The sequence below is a fragment of the Nipponia nippon genome, unplaced genomic scaffold (genome assembly GCF_047370975.1).
Source record: "Nipponia nippon isolate SJK-2023a ecotype South Korea unplaced genomic scaffold, ASM4737097v1 scaffold_1, whole genome shotgun sequence".
NCBI classification, from domain to species: Eukaryota; Metazoa; Chordata; class Aves; order Pelecaniformes; family Threskiornithidae; genus Nipponia; species Nipponia nippon.
In genome coordinates this window covers 1,287,787-1,300,982 of record NW_028262290.1, presented here as the reverse complement: position 1 = coordinate 1,300,982, position 13,196 = coordinate 1,287,787, and the positions used below count along the sequence as shown (strand labels likewise).

At 56.8% G+C, this 13,196-nt stretch overlaps 2 protein-coding genes and 1 pseudogene across 2 annotated transcripts; all 3 read left to right on the top strand.

The window, feature by feature from the left end:
- The first annotated feature begins 965 nt into the window (after positions 1–965).
- Positions 966–1,271, top strand: LOC148057212 (feather keratin-like). The gene has a single exon (XM_087734281.1). The coding sequence runs from the start codon at positions 966–968 to the stop codon at positions 1,269–1,271; it is 306 nt and encodes a 101-aa protein (XP_087590407.1).
- A 5,855-nt stretch (positions 1,272–7,126) lies between these two features.
- Positions 7,127–7,432, top strand: LOC148057211 (feather keratin pseudogene; annotated as a pseudogene).
- A 4,328-nt stretch (positions 7,433–11,760) lies between these two features.
- On the top strand, positions 11,761–12,066 carry LOC148057210 (feather keratin-like). The gene has a single exon (XM_087734261.1). It carries the CDS (start codon positions 11,761–11,763, stop codon positions 12,064–12,066), a length of 306 nt encoding a protein of 101 aa, XP_087590387.1.
- Positions 12,067–13,196: the final 1,130 nt, after the last annotated feature.

Genomic DNA, 13,196 nt, shown 5'->3' with positions numbered 1-13,196 from the left:
GCTCCCCACATCACAGGGCTTGCGAACTCTGAACCAGGGCTGCCAGCACAACGGCCTGCTCTCACAAGCGGCCCTCCTCTGCCTGCCTGCACTGCCACCCCCGGGGACAGAACCAAGGGGGCACAAGCCCAAACACGCAGCCTCCTTTCTCCAATCTACACCCTTACAAGCAAGAGGGAAACCAACCCAACCACAGAGCACACCCAACGGGGAAAGGCCAGGCTTAAAAATGGGCTTAGCGACCTAGTGGTAAGGCAAGGATGGATGGAACATGATGAAAGGGGCAGCGACTCACTCCCAGCACACCTCCAAAGCCCAGACCAGCCTGCCAGGGCTGCGAAGAAATGGGGCCCCCTCTTCACAACGCACCCACAAACCACACCAGTGCCACGCGATGACCTCACCGACGACACCTGACATCTACTATGCTTTATTCCGGTCTCCTGACACGCACCATCAAAACCAAGCCTTTGGCCTCTAATACTTGCACTTAAAAGCTGCCGCCAGGGTCAGATGGACACAGCCTCAAGAGGAGGACATGAAATTGGACAATTGCGGGAAGGAAAACACACCCCACCTCATTACTTACATGGCTGGGGCATGCAACAGCTGCTTGATGCAAAATGCTGTCATGCGCAAAGGCTGTCCCGCCCCTCGCACACCAGCATAAAAGCCAGCCCAGGACCTCTCTCCCTCACACACTTCTCCTCACGTCTTCTCCTCCGCGCTCAACAAGGTGAGCCTCAACCCCCTTCCCCTCCTTCTCCTGACCTACCTGGCCCCTCTCTTCCACCACGCTCTGACCCCAGCCTCAGCACCGCTGACGCCTCCCCACCCCCACGCTCCCCACAGCCCCACACCAGGCCTCCCCGCTCCCTCGCCCTCCTGCAACACCGCCCCTCGCACCCCCACGCCCCTCCGCCTTCTCAACACCCTCTCTTCCAGGGCCCCTCCACACCACACCCATGGCCTGCTACGACAGCTGCCGCCCCTGCGGACCCACCCCGCTGGCTAACAGCTGCAACGAGCCCTGTGTCAGGCAGTGCGAGGACTCCCGCGTCGTCATCCAGCCTTCCACCGTCGTGGTCACCCTGCCAGGACCCATCCTCAGCTCCTTCCCCCAGAGCACCGCCGTCGGATCCTCCGCATCGGCTGCCGTGGGCAACGTCCTCAGCTCCCAGGGAGTGCCCGTCTCCGGGGGCTTTGGCCTCGGCTCTGGCTTCGGAGGCCTGGGCTGCTTCAGTGGCGCAAGAGGCTGCTACCCCTGCTAAGGGCCCTCACCACCACCCCTGACAACAACCACCCACACCCTGGAAGCCACAGCATGGATTGAGGATGCAGCTCCAGGCCATTGCTGGCACATGGGCTCACCAACTATGGCTCCTCTCCTCAAGGCATAAAGCAAGTACCTTCTCACAAGCCAAAGACCACGGGGGACCTCCAGTGTGCTGCTCCCACCACAGGGCAGCAAGACCTCGGTGCGCTTGCAAAATCTAGTGCATGCAAGGGTCTTTGGCTGATGCTCGCCCTCACACCGCCTCCCTTCCACTTGCTGCTCCTGCCTTCTCACTCTTTTCTCCTCTCAATAAAATTCTCCTGCATCCCAGCCTGAGACGCCTCCTCGTGCACTCTTCTCCCAAGGCTCTTCCAACTTCACCTGGCAGAAAGCCATGCCTCGAGTTGCCTTCAGGGTGGGTGGAAAAGGGTAAGAAGATGTCTCCTAGGAAGAGGTCACCACCACTACCACGAGCCACACAGACTGGCTCTTGGGGGGCTGCCAGAATGTGACACAAGCCCATCACTGCATCAAACAAAGGCTTTGACATGACAACATCCCCCTTTGCACACCTCTGACCAAGTCTCCCCGTGCCAGCGCACACTCGACTAACTCTTCCCCAGCATGACTCCCCAGTACTGCCAGGAAAGAGAATCACAGAAGCATTTAGTTGGGCAGGAACATCTGGAGAGCGGGTGCTTCAACCCACCCTACTCAAGCAGGGCCAGCTAGAGCAGGTTGTCCGGGACCACATCCAGTCGGGTTTTCAGTACCTCCCAGGACAGAGACTCCACCACCTCTTCTGCCCTTTGACCATCCTCACACTGAAAAAGCCTGGCCTTCCTTGCCCATGGAGTTCCATCTCTTGTCACTTGGGACCATGGCCTCTTGTCCTGGTAGGAAGCACTACTCAGAAGAACCAGGCTCCCTCCACTTCATTCCCTGCCATCAGGGATTTATACACATTTACCACAGCCCCCCTGCGCGTTATCGTCTCCTGGCTAAACACTCCCAGCTCTCTCTCGATTTATGCCTTGAGAAGATAAGCCATGGCAGAACTTTGGATTCTTCAATCATGGGATGGTCTATTCATCCCCAGGTCTACTGACATCCAATGGGATTCACCTTCCTCAGAAAGGGAAAAGCGTTTTTCCCCAGGAGCTAGCAGGGCTGATTGGTAGAGCGTTAAACTAGTTTGGAAGGGGGAAAGGGACAATACCTGGCGAGTCAGCGATGAGCAATGGGATTGCACGGCAAAGGTCGAGGAGCTGTGTGCTAGTGAGATTCCGCAGGCTGCTCCACGAGGCAACGGGCACAATGGACCACACTTGAAGTGTTCTTCCACAAATGCACGCAGCCTGAGGAAGAAGCAAGACGAGGTAGTGGCCTTGGGCCAGTCCCAGAGATACGATGCCATAGGCATAAGCGAAACCTGGTGGGATGAGTCCTGGGACTGGTATGCCATGCTGGATGGCTACAGGCTCTTCAGGAGGGATAGGCAGGGCAGGCGAGGTGGCGGGGTGACACTGAATGTAGTGGAGGGGCTGGAATGCATGGAACTAGCAGCTGGCGATGGCACCGTTGAGAGCCTCTGGGTAAGGATTAAGGGACAGACAAATAAAGCGGATGTTGTTGTGCGAGTCTATGACAGGCCACCCAAGCAGGATGAGGACACGGATGAGTTATCCTTTAAGGAACTAAGGGATGCTTCCAAGTCGTCTGCCCTTGTCCTTCTGGGGGACTTCAACTTGCCAGATGTCAACTGGGAATACCACACAGCTGGTACAAGCAGGTCCAGAAGATTCCTAAACCATCTGGATGATACCTTCTTGGTACAAGTACGAAGAGAACCGACCAGGAAAGGTGTGAACCTGTGCAGGAGTTGCTGCTCCAGCTGGATCCTGGAAGCCGGCAAATGTGGACCCAAGCTTCAAGAAGGGCAACAGGGATGACCCTGGGAACTACAGGCCTGTCAGTCTCACCTCTGTGCCTGGCAAAACCATAATAGAATCATTACGGTTGGAAAGGACCTCCGAAATGATGTCTGTGGAGCTGTGGGGAGCGTGGGGGTGGGGTGACTCTAACCGTTCACCTAACTGCCGGGTCCACCTCTAAACCATGTCCCTCAGCACCACATCCACACGGTTTTTGAACACTTCCAGGGACTCTGATGGCACCACTTCCCTGGGCAGCCTGTTCCAATGCCTAACCACGCTCTCCGTGCAGAAATTTTTCCTCATACCTAATCTAAATCTCCCCTGGCACAACTTGAGCCCATTTGCTCTTCTCCTATCACTTGTTAGTTGGGAAAAGACACCCACCCCCATCTGGCTCCAGCCTCCTTTCAGGCAGTTGTAGGGAGCGATAGGGTCTCCCCTCAGCCTTCTCTTTTCCAAACTAAGCAACACCAGCTCCCTCAGCCGCTCCTCACCAGACCCTTCACCAGCTTCACTGCCCTTCTTTGGACACCCTCCAGCACCTCAGTGTCTTTCTTGGAGTTAGGGGCCCAACACTCAACACAGTACTCGAGGTGTGGCCTCACCAGTGCCCACTACAGAGGCACTATTATCACCTTCCTAGTCCTGCTGGCCACACTATTCCCCATACAAGCCACGATGCCATTGGCCCTCTTGGCCACCTGGGCACACTGCCGACTCATAAGCCGCTGGGTATCAGCCAGCACCCCCAGCTCCTTTTCTGCCAGGCAGCTCTCCAGCCACTCTTCCCCAAGCCTGCACCTTTGCATGGAGTTCTTGTGACCCAAGTGCAGCATGCGGTACTGAGCCTTGTTGAACCTTCTACAGAGTGTCTTGGACCATCGACCCAGCCTCTCCAGATCCCTCTGCAGAGCCCTTCTGCCCTCCAGCAGATCAACACTTCCACCCAACTTGGCATCCTCTGCAAACATACTGAGGGTACACTCAAGCCCCTCATCCAGATCATCGATAAAGATATTAAACAGCACCGGCCCCAATACTCAGCCCTGGGGAACACCACTCGTGACCGGTCACCAACTGGATTGAACTCCATTCACCACCACTCTCTGGCCTCGCCCATTCAGACAGTTTTTTTACCCAGCGCAGAGTGCACTTCTCCGAGCCGCGAGCAGCCAGCTTCTCCAGGAGAATGCTGCGGGAGACAGTGGCAAAGGCCTTGCTAAAGTCCAGGTCGACAACATCCACAGCCTTCTCCTCATCCACCAAGCGCGTCACCTTGTCATAGAAGGAGATCAGGTTGGTCAAGCAGGACCTTCCCTTCATGAACCCATGCTGGCTGAGCCTGATCCCCTGGTTGTCCTGCATGTGCTGCATGATGGCACTCAAGCGGATCTGCTCCATGACCTTCCCCGGCGCCAAGGTCAGGCTGACAGGCCTGTAGTTCCCCGGATCCTCCTTCCGACCCTTCGTGTAGATGGGTGTCACAATAGCTGACTTCCAGTCCCCTGGGACCTCCCCGCTTGACCAGGACTGCTGCTAAGCATAGAATCATAGAATTATAGAATGCTTTGGGATGGAAGGGACCTTCAAAGCTCATCCAGTCCAACCCCCCTGCCATGGGCAGGGACATCTTCAACCAGATCCGGTTGCTCACAGCCCCGTCCAACCTGACCTTGAATGTTGCCAGGGATGGGGCATCTCCCACCGCTCTGGGCAACCCGTTCCAGTGTTTCACCACCCTCAGCATCAAAAATTTTTTCCTTCTGTTTAGTCTAAATCTACCCTCCTTTAGTTCAAAACCATTACCCCTCTTCCTGTCCTTGGTAAAAAGACTATCCCCATCTTTCCTATAGGCCCCCTTTAAGTATTGAAAGGCTGCAATAAGGTCTCCCCGCAGCCTTCTCTTCTCCAGGCTGCACAACCCCAGCTCCTTCAGCCTTTCCTCACAGCAGAGCTGTTCCATCCCTCTGATCATTTTTGTGGCCCTCCTCTGGACCCGCTCCAACAGCTCCATGTCCTTCCTGTGCTGAGGACCCCACAGCTGGACGCAGGGCTCCAGGGGGGCCTCACCAGAACAGAGTAGAGGGGCAGAATCCCCTCCCTCGCCCTGCTGCCCACGCTGCTTTTGATGCAGCCCAGGAGATGGTTGGCTTTCTGGTCTGGGAGACCACATTGCCGGCTCATGTCCAGCTTTTTGTCTATCAGTACCCCCCAAGTCCTTCTCCTCAGGGCTGCTCTCAATCCCTTCATCCCCCAGCCTCTACTGATACCAGAGATTGCCCCGACCCAGGTGCAGGACCTTGCACTTGTCCTTGTTGAACCCCACGAGGTTCACCCAGGCCCACCTCTCCAGCCTGTCCAGGTCCCTCTGCATGGCATCCCATCCCTCAGGCGTGTCAGCTGCACCCCTCAGCTTGGTGTCATCTGCAAACTTGCTGAGGGTGCAATCGATCCCTCTGTCTACGTCATTGACGAAGATATTGAACAGCACTGGCCCCAGAATGCACCCCTGAGGGACACCACTCGTCACTGGTCTCCATCTGGACATCGAGCCATTGACCACTACCCTCTGGATGCGACCATCCAGCCAATTCCTTATCCACCAAACAGTCCACCCATCAAATCCATATCCTTCCGATTTAGAGAGGAGGAGATTGCGGGGGACTGTGTCAAAGGCCTTACAGAAGTCCAGATAGATGACATCCGTAGCTCTTCCCTCGTCCACTGATGTTGTTACTCCATCATTGAAAGCCACTAGGTTGCGCAGGCAGGACTTGCCCTTGATGAAGCCGTGCGGGACCTCCCTGACCTCCATGTGCCTTAGCTAGCTTTAGGGAGATCAGTTCAACCCAACCTGATCAAGCAGGCTCAGCTCAAGGAGGCTGTCCATGACCACGGCCACTCCGGTATTCACTGGGGAGCCCTCAGCTGGACACAGGACTCCACATGGGGCCTCACCAGTGCAAAAGACAGAGCAAGATCACCTCCCCCGACCTGCTGGCAATGCTCATCTAGCGCCGCCCTGGAGAATCTTGGCCTCTTTTGCTGCAAGGGTGCATTGCCCCCTCGGAATCAGCTTGTCCTCCACAAGAACCACAAAGTCAAACAAGAGGGGCAGCAGACACCCACAGAGCACATCCAGTGGGAAAAGCCAGGCCTAAAAACTGCCGTAGTGATCTGGCACCAAGGCAACGACGGACCCAAAGCACTGGAAGGCGCAGCGCCTCATGCCCGGCACACCTCCAAAGCCCAGACCAGCTCATTAGGGCGACAAGGAAATGGGGCCCCCTCTTCACAATGCACCCACAAACCACACCATACCAGTGCCACGCGATGACCTCACTGATGACACCCCACCTCTCCTACCCTTTGGTCGTGTCCTCTGCCTGTCCTGACACGCACCATCAACACCAAGCCTTTGGCCTCTAATACTCACAGTTCAAAGTTGCCGCCAGGGTCAGATGGACACGGCCTCAAGAGGAGGACATGAAATAGGACAATTGCGGGAAGGAAAACACACCCCACCTCATTACTTACATGGCTGGGGCATGCAACAGCTGCTTGCTGCAAAATGCTGTCATGCGCAAAGGCTGTCCCGCCCCTCGCACACCCGCATAAAAGCCGGCCCAGGACCTCTCTCCCTCACACACTTCTGCTGACACCTTCTCCTCCGCGCTCAACAAGGTGAGCCTCAACCCCCTTCCCCTCCTTCTCCTGACCCACCTGGCCCCTCTCTTCCACCACGCTCTGACCCCAGCCTCAGCACCGCTGACGCCTCCCCACCCCCACGCTCCCCACAGCCCCACACCAGGCCTCCCCGCTCCCTCGCCCTCCTGCAACACCGCCCCTCGCACCCCCACGCCCCTCCGCCTTCTCAACACCCTCTCTTCCAGGGCCCCTCCACACCACACCCATGGCCTGCTACGACAGCTGCAGCCCCTGCGGACCCACCCCGCTGGCTAACAGCTGCAACGAGCCCTGTGTCAGGCAGTGCGAGGACTCCCGCGTCATCATCCAGCCTCCCGCCGTGCTGGTCACCCTGCCAGGACCCATCCTCAGCTCCTTCCCCCAGAGCACCGCCGTCGGATCCTCCGCATCGGCTGCCGTGGGCAACGTCCTCAGCTCCCAGGGAGTGCCCGTCTCTGGGGGCTTTGGCCTCGGCTCTGGCTTCGGAGGCCTGGGTTGCTTCAGCGGTGCAAGAGGCTGCTACCCCTGCTAAGGGCCCTCACCACCACCCCTGACAAAAACCTCCCACACCCTGGAAGCCACAGCATGGATTGAGGATGCACCTCCCGGCAATTGCTGGCCTGTGCACCCGCAGTGCACAGTTCCTCCTCTCAAGGCACCAAGCAAGGAAGCAGGGAAGGGGCCAGCCCGGGCTGCCTGCAAGCATGGCCCATGTACCTCCGCCTCTTCTCCCTCTTCCTTCTTGGCACTGCCTCTTCTACTATGCCCACTGCTCTCCAATGCAACTACGTCCTCTACAAGCCAAAGTCCATGGGAGGCTTCCAGTGTGCCGCTCCCACTGCGAGAAAGGAAGATCTTGGGGCTCTGGCTAGAGCTATCTCACACAAGGGACCATGGCTGATGGTCGCCCTACTTGCACCTCAGACCACCTCCCTTCCTCTTGCTGCTCCTGCCTTTTCTCTCTTTTTCCTCTCAATAAAGTTCTTCTGCAGCCCAGCCTGAAGATGCCTCCACTGCCTTTCTTCTCCCAACGCTCTTCCAGCCTCACTCAGGACAAAGCCAGGGCTCAAGAGGCCAGTGGGATGGCTGGAAAGGGGCTGCAAGACCTCACGTAGGAACTATGGCCTCAGGAACAACAACAACAACACGGAGCGGTATACGGGGACATCGAGCTTGTCACACAAGCCCATCACTTAAAGGCTTGGCCACTCTAATGCACTTCTCGCCAGGTCTCTGACGCCAGCTTCCCTTGGCAGCAAGCGCTTACAAGCATAGATTTATTTAAGTTGGAAAAGACCCTCAAGGTCATTGAGTCCAACTGTTAACTAACGCTGCCAAGTCCACCACAAAACCATGGCCCTAAGCGCCACATGCACACATCTTTTAGATACCTCCCAGGATGGAGACTCAACCACATCCCTGGGCAGCCTGGTCCAGTGCTTGATAACCCTTTTCAGGAAGAAATTGCTCCTATTATCCAATCCAAACCTCCCCTATGCAAGTTGAGCCCATTTCATCTTCTCCTATCACTTGTTGGGAAAAGAGACCCAGCCCCACCTGGCTCCAGCCTCCTTTCATGCAGTTGGAGAGAGCCATAAGGTCTCCCCTCACCCTCCTGTTCTCCGGACTGAACCATCCCAGTTCCCTCTGCCGCTCCTCACAGGACTTGTTCTCTAGACCCTTCACCAGCTTCCTTGCTCTTCTTTCAACACCCTCCTGCACCTCAGTGTCTTTCTTGTAGGCAGGGGCCCAACACTCAACACAGGCTTTGAGATGCAGCCTCACCAGTGCTGAGTAGAGGGGGACGATCACCCCCCCAGTCCTGCTGGCCACGCTATTTATCATACAAGCCACGATGCTATTGGCCTTCTTGGCCACCTGGGCACACTGCCGGCTCACAAGCAGCCGGATATCAACCAACTCCCCCAGCTCCTTTTCCCTCGCGCAGCTTTCCAGCCACTCTTTCCTAAGCCTGCACTGCTGCATGGCGTTGCTGTGACCCAAATGCAGGACGCGGTACTGAGCCATGTTAAATCCCATACAGTTGGCCTCGGCCCATTGATCCAGCCTCTCCAGATCCCTCTGCAGAGCCTTTCTGCCCTCCAGCAGATCAACACTCCCGCCCAGCGTGGCTTCATCTGCAAACTTACTGAGGGTACGCTTGATCCCCTCATCCAGATCATTGATAAAGATATTAAACAGCACCGGCCCCAATACTCAGCCCTGGGGAACACCACGCGTGACCGGTCACCAACTAGATTGAACTCCATTCACCACCACTCTCTGGCCTCGCCCATTCAGCCAGGTTTTTACCCAACGCAGAGTGCACTTCTCCGAGCCGTGAGCAGCCAGCTTCTCCAGGAGAATGCTGTGGGAGACAGTGGCAAAGGCCTTGCTAAAGTCCAGGTCGACAACATCCACAGCCTTCCCCTCATCCACCAAGCGCGTCACCTTGTCATAGAAGGAGATCAGGTTGGTCAGGCAGGATCTTCCCTTCATGAACCCATGCTGACTGAGCCTGATCCCCTGGTTGTCCTGCATGTGCTGCGTGATGGCACTCAAGAGGATCTGCTCCATGACCTTCCCCGGCACCGAGGTCAGGCTGACAGGCCTGTAGTTCCCTGGATCCTCCTTCCAAACCTTCGTGTAGGTGGGTGTCACATTAGCTAACTTCCAGTCAGCTGGGACCTCCCTCGTTGACCAGGACTGCTGGTAAATGATGGAGAGTGGCTTGGCGAGCTCCTCCACCAGCTCTCTCGGTATCCTCAAATGGATCCCATCTGGCCCCATAGACTTGTGGGCATCCAGGTGGAGGAGCAGGTCGCTGACTGTTACCTCTTCCATTACTGGGGCTTCGTTCTGCTTCCTATCCCCATCTCCCAGCTCAGGGGCCCGAATACCCTGAGGATGACCAGTCGGACTCTTAAAGACTGAGGCAAAGAAGGCATTAAGTACCCCAGCCTTCTCCTCATCCTTTGTGGCGATGTTTCCCTCTGCAGCCAACAAAGAATGGAGATTCTCCTTGGCCCTCCTTTTGTCGCCGATATATTTGTAGAAACATTTTTTGTTATTCCTGAGTGCAGTGGCCAGTTTAAGTTCTAGCTGGGCCTTTGCCTTTCTCATTTTCTCCCTGCATAACCTCACAACATCCTTGTAGTCCTCCTGAGTTGCCTGCCCCTTCTTCCAAAGGTGGTCAGCTCTCCTTTTTTTCCTGAGTTCCAGACAAAGCTCGAAACCTCTATCATTTCATGGTCGCTGTGCCCAAGACGGCCTCCGACCACCACCAGGCCTTCTCTCTTCGTAAACAGCAGGTCCAGCGGGGCACCTCCCATGCTTGGCTCGCTTACCAGCTGCGTCAGGAACTTATCTTCCACGCACTCCAGGAACCTCCTACACCGTTTCCTCTCTGCTGTGTTGTGTTTCCAGCAGAGATCTGGTAAGTTGACGTCTCCCATGACAACAAGGGCTAGCGATCGCGAGACTTCAGCCAGCCACTTCTAGAATGCTCCATCTGTTTCTTCATCTTGGTTGGGCGGTCTATAACAGAGTCCCCCCAGGATATCTGCCTTGTCGGCCTTCCCACTGGTCTTTACCCATAAGCCCTCAACCTTATCATTACCTTCATTTGATAACACTTTCCATGAATAATAAATTTGTCCTAACATCCAATCCAAACCTCCCCTGGCGTATCTTGAGGCCGTTTCCTCTTCTCACAAGCAGGTCCTGCAACTACTCATCCTAAGTCTTCTTCTCTGGATCCTTCACCACCTGCCTTACTCTTCTTTGGACGCATCACGCCACAGCCCAGCCTGCAAATGTTCCGACCACAGCTAAGGGGAGCGCTACGGAAGGGCAAACGAAAGGCTTTGGGGAGCCTGGCAGGGCTCCCCACGTCACATGGCTTGTGAACTCTAACCCAGGGCTACTGAACAACGGCCTCCTGTCCAAAGCGGCTCTCATATGCCTGCTTGCACTGCCACCCCCAGGGACGGCACCAAGGAGGCACAAGGCCAAACACACAGCCTCCTTTCTCCCACCTCCAACCTTACAAGCAAGAGGGGCACCAAGACACGCACAATGCACACCCAGCACGGAAAGGCCAGGCCTAAAAACTGCCGTAGTGATCTGGCACCAAGGCAAGGACGGACCCAATGCAATGGAAGGGGCAGCCCCTCGTGCCCGGCACAGCTCCAAAGCCAAGACCAGCTCATTAGGGCGACAAGGAAATGGGGCCCCCTCCTCACAACGCACCCGCAAACCACACCACACCAGTGCCACGCGATGACCTCACTGATGACACCCCACCTCTCCTAGGCTTTGCCCGCGTCTGCCAGATGCCCTGACACGCACCTTCCATGCAAATCCTCCCAAATACCTACTCTCACTTCAAAGCTGCCGCCAAGGTCAGATGGACACGGCCTCAAGAGGAGGACATGAAATTGGACAATTGCGGGAAGGAAAACACACCCCACCTCATTACTTACATGGCTGTGGAGTGCAACAGCTGCTTGATGCAAAATGCTGTCATGCGCAAAGGCTGTCCCGCCCCTCGCACACCAGCATAAAAGCCAGCCCAGCGCCTCTCTCCCTCACACACTTCTCCTCACGCCTTCTCCTCCGCGCTCAACAAGGTGAGCCTCAACCCCCTTCCCCTCCTTCTCCTGACCCACCTGGCCCCTCTCTTCCACCACGCTCTGACCCCAGCCTCAGCACCGCTGACGCCTCCCCACCCCCACGCTCCCCACAGCCCCACACCAGGCCTCCCCGCTCCCTCGCCCTCCTGCAACACCGCCCCTCGCACCCCCACGCCCCTCCGCCTTCTCAACACCCTCTCTTCCAGGGCCCCTCCACACCACACCCATGGCCTGCTACGACAGCTGCCGGCCCTGCGGACCCACCCCGCTGGCTAACAGCTGCAACGAGCCCTGTGTCAGGCAGTGCGAGGACTCCCGCGTCGTCATCCAGCCTTCCACCGTCGTGGTCACCCTGCCAGGACCCATCCTCAGCTCCTTCCCCCAGAGCACCGCCGTCGGATCCTCCGCATCGGCTGCCGTGGGCAACGTCCTCAGCTCCCAGGGAGTGCCCGTCTCCGGGGGCTTTGGCCTCGGCTCTGGCTTCGGAGGCCTGGGCTGCTTCAGTGGCGCAAGAGGCTGCTACCCCTGCTAAGGGCCCTCACCACCACCCCTGACAACAACCACCCACACCCTGGAAGCCACGGCATGGATTGAGGATGCAGCTCCAGGCCATTGCTGGCACGTGGGCTCACCAACTATGGCTCCTCTCCTCAAGGCATAAAGCAAGTACCTTCTCACAAGCCAAAGACCACGGGGGACCTCCAGTGTGCTGCTCCCACCACAGGGCAGCAAGACCTCGGTGCGCTTGCAAAATCTAGCGCACGCAAGGGACTTTGGCTGATGCTCGCCCTCACACCGGCTCCCTTCCACTTGCTGCTCCTGCCTTTTCACTCTTTTCTCCTCTCAATAAAATTCTCCTGCATCCCAGCCTGAGACGCCTCCTCGTGCACTCTTCTCCCAAGGCTCTTCCAACTTCACCTGGCAGAAAGCCATGCCTCGAGTTGCCTTCAGGGTGGGTGGAAAAGGGTAAGAAGATGTCTCCTAGGAAGAGGTCACCACCACTACCACGAGCCACACAGACTGGCTCTTGGGGGGCTGCCAGAATGTGACACAAGCCCATCACTGCATCAAAGGCTTTGACATGACAACATTCCCCTTCCCACACCTCTGACCAAGTCTCCCCGTGCCAGCGCACACTCGACTAACTCTTCCCCTGCATGACTCCCCGGTACTGCCAGGAAAGAGAATCACAGAAGCATTTAGTTGGGCAGGAACATCTGGAGAGCAGGTGCTTCAACCCACCCTACTCAAGCAGGGCCAGCTAGAGCAGGTTGTCCGGGACCACATCCAGTCGGGTTTTCAGTACCTCCCAGGACGGAGACTCCACCACCTCTTCTGCCCTTTGACCACCCTCACACTGAAAAAGCCTGGCCTTCCTTGCCCATGGAGTTCCATCTCTTGTCACTTGGGATCATGGCCTCTTGTCCTGGTAGGAAGCACTACTCAGAAGAACCAGGCTCCCTCCACTTCATTCCCTGCCATCAGGGATTTATACACATTTACCACAGCCCCCCTGCGCGTTCTCGTCTCCTGGCTAAACACTCCCAGCGCTCTCAGCCTCTCCTCCTACGAAGGATGCTCCAGCCCCTTCAGCATCTTGGTGGCCCTGCACTGGTCTCGTTCAACTACGTCCATGGCATTCTCCGTCTGGGTACCCCGAAC